At 35.5% G+C, this 6,925-nt stretch overlaps 1 protein-coding gene across 1 annotated transcript in view; it reads left to right on the top strand.

Moving 5' to 3' along the window:
• LOC107741408 (F-box only protein 22-like) overlaps positions 1 to 4,859 on the top strand; it is a 6,175-nt gene extending 1,316 nt beyond the window's left edge. The window contains exons 2-7 of the mRNA XM_016554132.1: positions 952 to 1,084; positions 1,206 to 1,290; positions 1,380 to 1,484; positions 1,588 to 1,740; positions 2,722 to 2,887; positions 3,226 to 4,859. Coding sequence (XP_016409618.1) covers positions 952 to 1,084; positions 1,206 to 1,290; positions 1,380 to 1,484; positions 1,588 to 1,740; positions 2,722 to 2,887; positions 3,226 to 3,619 — 1,036 coding nt within the window. The 3' untranslated portion in view covers positions 3,620 to 4,859. The remainder of the gene's footprint in view (positions 1 to 951; positions 1,085 to 1,205; positions 1,291 to 1,379; positions 1,485 to 1,587; positions 1,741 to 2,721; positions 2,888 to 3,225) is intronic.
• Positions 4,860 to 6,925: the final 2,066 nt, after the last annotated feature.

A 6,925-nucleotide genomic window follows, 5' to 3' on the forward strand; every position in this document is an offset into this window, starting at 1 on the left:
AGCAAAACCTTTAACCAAGGCTCGTGATTGGCTGTTCGCCAGTGATGTCACACATTCATGTGCACACCTCCACAAACTCAGGATCAAAGCCTGAGTTGACAAAGAAAGCTGATGATCAGCATCATGGTACCAACAAAGCCGGATTGGAGTGGTTTGGTTTTGTCAACTCGAAACTAATCCTGTAACTCTGAATTTGTTCATCTACCATCATGGTACAGGCCCCTGATCTGTTAAAGTTGATCCTAATCGTGTAAAATGCAAACACCAGGGACTCCAGAGCAAAACTTAAGTTGAAAAACATTGGTTCCTACAATGAAACACTTAAATTATATTTTTACTTGTTAAATTTCAGAAGCGATCGGCGCTTCAATTCATTGAGTGTGTAGAATAGATTATTATTGTACCTTTTAACAACGATTACTGTCATTATGAAACTATCCTTTACTATATACTGTAGACTACGACGATTGACGGTATACAAACTACAGTGTGTCTTAATATCTTTTTGTATTTAGTATTGTTTATATTTAAGTTTGTAAGAATATTTCTGTCTGTTTTGGTAATCGAGTATTAGATTTTTTTTTAGACCTAACTGTACAATAGCTATAAAAATACATGTATAATAACAATGGAGCATGAATAAATGATCAAAAGCAAGTAATCTTACTGTTTTAATTAACAATACGGTTAATTTACATTATGTAATAGTATATATGTGCATATATGTTGCAACATGCCACCCAAAACTCTCTCTTACTTATTTTAGTAAAACATTAAAATATTTTTTAGACAAATCATTGATTTATTACAGCAAAACACTGTGAATATCTTTATTTATGTAATTCCATATGAGCAACCAGTTGCAGACTGAAGTCTGACAAAAAAACTAAAATGCACAATGTTTATTCAATATCTGTTTGAATGTTGATATTAGTGTTTCTTTTGCTGTAGTGTGTGCAGGCTATGGAGGAATTGTGCACGCAGAGTCCTGAGGACGCAGCAGAGACTGACCTGGCTCTCTGCCTCTGGCTCATCCATATACGAGGAGCATGTTTTGCTTAGAACTATGGCAGAAGACTTGGAGGTCTGATGGTCATTGCTGCTTTTTTTTAACAGAGAAGTTAAAGTTCTTATAAACTCTAGAAATGACAAGCATATTCTTTACAGATTTTTGAAATGTCTGTCTTTTCTCTGACTCCCTGCAGAAGATCTATCTGCTGCCCCAGACAGCTCTCCTAATGGTGGATGGGGAAAACTTCAGTTGGCCTTTTAGTTACAGACACAAAAAGGGTAAGTTACATGATTACTTGTATTTTAAAAAGCCCTGTCGGTCATGATGAGGAGATTCACCCGTTCTCTTCCATCCATTCTTGCTACAGCCAGGAAGTGTGAGGATGAAGTAGAGTCAGATCCTGTTGAGAAGCTGAGATGCTTACTGCCTAGCACTTGTGATGTAGTAGGCATTGTCGCATCAGGAATTGTGGGTAAGACTAATTGTCCCTCTTTCCCTGTATTCTGCCATTACTCTGTTTGTTGGCAATGTCAGTGCTGCAGTGTAACTGTAATTTCTTACGCTGTGTGCTACAGTGACCCCCAGTGGTTTACCCAGCAGCCCCCCAGAAGAGCACGAAGATGGTGAAGCTGGCTTCAGTCTGCTTTTCCCTGCCATGGATGGGGTCACCATCCGGCCTTTTCACTTCTGCAAAAAGAGCCTCAGTGAATCGGCAATGGAGGAAGCAGGTGAGTTGTTTAGATTGTAGCAACTGGTGCAATTGCGTTTTCTTTTTTCTTTTCAAAGACACATCTTTTCACCAAGACAGTGAATATAAATATATAAGTATATTGTATATACATTTTATATATATATAAAGTGTTTATATGATCAGAAATACAGTAAAAAGAATATTGTTAAATATTATTGCAACGTAAAATAACTGTTTTCTAAATTAATATATTTTAAAATGTAATTTATTCCTGTCATTGCAAAGCTGAATTTTCAGCAGCCATTACTTCAGTGCCACATGATCCTTCAGAAATCTGATTTTGTCTTCATGAAACATTTCTTATTATCAGTGTTTAAAACAGTTGTGCTGCTTCATATTTTTGTGGAAACCTTGATACTTTTGTTTCAGGATTCTTAAAATAGACAGTTTAAAAGCACATTTTGAATTTGAAATAGAATCTTTTGTAATATTAATGTCTTTTTGATCAATTTAAAGAGATAGTTCACCCAAAAATGAAAATTGTCATCATTTACTCAACCTCATTCCATTCCAAACCTGTATGAATTTCTTTCTTCAGCTTAACACAAAAGAAGATATTTTGAAGAATGTTGGTAACCAAACAGTTGATGGTACCCATTGACTTCCATAGTATATTTTCCATACGATGGAAGTCAGTGGGTACCGTCAAATGCTTGGTTCAAGATATCTTCAAAATAGCATTCTTCAAAATATCTTTATTTGTTCTTAACAGAAGAAAGAAAATTTGTAAAAAAAAATTGTCAGTAATATAGGTTTGGAACGACATGAGGGTCCGTAAATGATGACAGAATATTTATTTTTGGATGAACTATTCCTGTACTCAATCTTTGCTGAACAAAAGTATCAGTTACAATAATAATAAGTCTTACTAACCCCAAACTTTTGAATGGTAGTGTATATAGACATTGGTTTGGTTGGATGGTAAGTCATGTCAAAATACTCTGTATTTGATTTTCAGGGTTGATCAATAATCCTTATCTAAAGGTGGTGCTGATGTTTGACTATGAGACCTGGAAAGCTGGAGGTGGGCGCTTTCTTAAAAAGCTACTGGAACCTCTTTCTCAAAATAATGTACTTATTGTTGGAGGACAAGTTGAGAGGGCCTTTTCCAATAACACAACCTGGTAAGTAAAGAAAGTTCTTGATTTTAGATGAGTCAAGTTAGTTCCTGTATTTTTTGTCATGTTGTATGTAGATGGTTTATGGTCAAGACTTCATACGTCCTCTTTCCTATATTTTTGTCCAATTTTTTCCCCCTCATCTGCCCACTATGTGAATAAGAGATCTATTCTGCATGATTTAACACTGTGCCTTTCTACATCATGATAATTTCTAATTTAACATTTTCTCATTGTCACATACAGGAATATATATTTCTCACCCCATTTCCTCTACTGTCTCAGACATTATTACAAATATAATCTTCATTAGTAAGGTTCAAATGTGTTCTGTCTCTTTGCAGCTGTTCTCTAGGTTCTTTTGGTGCAGTTGGACTGACCTTCAGTGGCTCCAAGATCCAGGGTGCCTCAGTGCTGGTGGACCAGGACGTAAGCAGCCCGAAAGCAGCAGAGGCCACTATCCAGCGGCTGAAGGCTGCTAATATCCCAGAGAGAAACACCATGGGCTTCATGTTTGCCTGTGTGGGCCGTGGCCACAACAGCTACAATAACCAGCGTAACGTGGAGGCCAGCGCTTTCCGGAAGATCTTCTCCAACATTCCACTCCTGGGATTCTTTGGCAATGGGGAGATTGGCTGCGACCGTATTGTCAAAGAGAACTATACATTGAGCGAGACAGATGCTGATGGACTACAACACTCTTTTACTACAGTCATGAGTCTGGTGCATTTTGGCTAACACAAACTCAAAACTGAGACCGTTGTCACGGCAAATGACTAGGAATCCCCTTGTTAACTTGGTCTTTCAGGACAGATGCCGGCTGCTTGTTTAAGTTAACAGAGCAGGTCCGATGGTGATCAGGTATAATACTCCTAGGTTCTTTCCTTTTGACTTTTTTTTTTTTTTTTTTAAATCAGGATGTCAGTGGGACATTCAGCATTAAAAAACAACAAAAACAATTAGGGAAGTGAAAACCGTGGGTACAATTTTGAAAGCATGTGAAATCTGATGTCTGAAAACACTGTCGTGTTCTCTTACACCTTGTTTGGAAAGGTCATTACTTACAGAACGGTTCTGAAGAACAATTAGGATTTAGTTTGAATGGCATGGTGCTAAACCTTGACCTTTGCCTTCAGTTTATACATAAAACTTTTTCATTTTGTATGTGTAGAGCACAGCTTAAATCTGTCAACCGTTCAGTTTTCTTGTGGGCTGTATGGCTCTCTCAGGCCTTATATACAAATCGTTTGTAAAATTCAGGCACTTTTGAAAAAAATGAAAAGGTAATTGTGAAGGAATGGCTAATGATGTGGCCTTTCATCAACCTTGGTACAGCTTATGGGACTTTGGTGGGAATTCCGCTATCTTCACTTCTGATCTTACATGTTCAATAGCAAGTGCTAGAAAACTGCAGGAAGAGTATTCACAATGAAAGACATATCTGGCACATATCTATATACTGTAACAATTGACTTGCTTGCATCTTTTAGTGTCCAGATTGGAATAATAAAGGACAGAAGCGGAAAAAGTGGAATTTCTTTGTAATATATCATTGTATTTACTCTGCCTGTCCCAATCAAAATCCAGTTTAATTCCAACTGGGTAATCCTCCATTTCAATATTCATCAGTTCAGTTGAGTTCTTCTTAAAGGTTAATCATTTATTCTGTTCACTAGCTAAATAACACATTTTGTTGATCACAGATAAGTGAAGTCTCAAAGGGCTATTTGCCTGCATTGTGGAGATATATATTTGCTGCAGTATTTAGAAGGTTGATTTAAACTGTTTTTGCCAAATCTTTTTTTCCTAACTTTGTTCGGATCATATATATATAATACTTTGCTTTAAGGAAAGTAAGTTTTACTACTGTCACATTTTTATGGCAATGTGTTGGTTTTTCTTCATCTGCTGCTGGGTCGTGCAGATATCAGCCCATGAGGTCTGCATGTATATAATAAAATCAATGGTGTCATCTGTTGATCAGTGTGGTGCAGTCCATACCCTTTTTACATTTCCAGGTGTATATGCGTGGAAGTAAACTATTCCATGGAAGACCACGGAAAATTGAACTTTTGAGTTCCTATTTATTCCAACAGCAAAATAAATAATAAAATAAACTATTGTGTTTTCATAACTTTCTAAGATAGGAAACAAATATTGAGAAATGATCTATGGCAGCCGGAAGAGAGAAAGATGTCAAATTTAGGCACCCTATCTCTCCAGTGTTTACAACATTTTGTAATGTATTGCCAGGACAATATAACTCGCAGTATAGTGTTGCAAATGAACTTGATTTAAAATGAAAATATAAAAAAAGAACTTGATTGACACTATTAATTATTGCAGTCTGTGAAAACGGTCCAAGAATTCATCGATGCGTTCTGTCTTGTTTCTCCAGTAGATGGCTCTCTCGTGCAACAGCAGTGTTTCTTGAAAGCAATCAGTGGAGTTATTTGGTAATTCCAGTCAAAATGATCTAGAAATAAAATCTAAATACCAATTAAATTGATAATTCACTTAAATCTTTTAAAGTCTAAAGCCCAAATAAATCGGATCATGTACTGTTAAATTAGTGTTGAGCGTGATAAAGTAAGGCATAGATATTAGACGCAGGGCGATCCCTTACCAAAAAGAAGTATACTTCAAGTTTATTTTATCAAGTATACTTAAGTAAGGTTCAAGTATATTTTTAAGTATACTTTATGTAGAAAGTATACAGGTGCATATCAATAAATTAGAATGGTGTGGAAAAGTTCATTTATTTCAGTAATTCAACTCAAATTGTGAAACTCGTGTGTTAAATAAATTCAATGCACACAGACTGAAGTAGTTTAAGTCTTTGGTTCTTTTAATTGTGATGATTTTGGCTCACATTTAACAAAAACCCACCAATTCACTATCTCAACAAATTAGAATAAATTATGAAGAATTGAAGTATGTTCATTTACTGTACATGTACTCAATACTTGGTAGGGGCTCCTTTTGCTTTAATTACTGCCTCAATTCGGCGTGGCATGGAGGTGATCAGTTTGTGGCACTGCTGAGGTGGTATGGAAGCCCAGGTTTCTTTGACAGTGGCCTTCAGCTCATCTGCATTTTTTGGTCTCTTGTTTCTCATTTTCCTCTTGACAATACACCATAGATTCTCTATGGGGTTCAGGGCTGGTGAGTTTGCTGGCCAGTCAAGCACACCCAAAGACTTAAACTACTTCAGTCTGTGTGCATTGAATTTATTTAATACACGAGTTTCACAATTTGAGTTGAATTACTGAAATAAATGAACTTTTCCACGACATTCTAATTTATTGAGATGCACCTGTACAAATATCAGTGTACTAGTAGTATACTTGTAAGTGTATACTATATATTTAGTGTATACTAAATGACTATACTAAAAGTGAACTTATAGGTGTACTGATAGTTTACTAATTAAATACTTGTAGTAGCATTTTTAGTACACTGTTCTAGCTTCATGCATTCTTTTTTTAAACACTTGAATGTGGGTAAGTTTCATAAATAAAAAATAAAGAAATAAACATTTTGAAAAAAAAAGTGGAACAAAAAGACTATGAATTGGATTCAAAATGATAATCAAAACGTAGATAGAGTCAATCAACACCCCAAAGCTTGACAGTCATTATTACCTCTTCATTGGTCGACATTTTATTCCATAACGTTACACAGTTTTGATGCTGTTTTATGTCTGATGATAGTATTAGATTACATATGGAAGCGTCTGTTGTTTCGGTTTCTTCTTCACTTGTGTTTTTTGGATATGCTATACAGAAGATATGTACTAGCGCCCCCTACAGTATAACAATGAATACATGGATTCTAGGAGCACAAATATAGCTCAAATATATTTAGACTTTTTCTAAGTATAAGTCAAGTATACTTAAATTTAATTTAAAGTATATTTCTGTGAAGTACATAAAGCCCATTTCTGAGAAGTACATAAAAAGTAGACTAAAAGTATACTTTCCTATTTTTAGTTTAAAAGAAGTATACTAATAGCACACTTGAATAAACTTCTTTTTCGCAAGG

The sequence above is a fragment of the Sinocyclocheilus rhinocerous genome, unplaced genomic scaffold (assembly GCF_001515625.1).
Source record: "Sinocyclocheilus rhinocerous isolate Xijiao unplaced genomic scaffold, SAMN03320098_v1.1 scaffold1007, whole genome shotgun sequence".
Taxonomy (NCBI): domain Eukaryota; kingdom Metazoa; phylum Chordata; class Actinopteri; order Cypriniformes; family Cyprinidae; genus Sinocyclocheilus; species Sinocyclocheilus rhinocerous.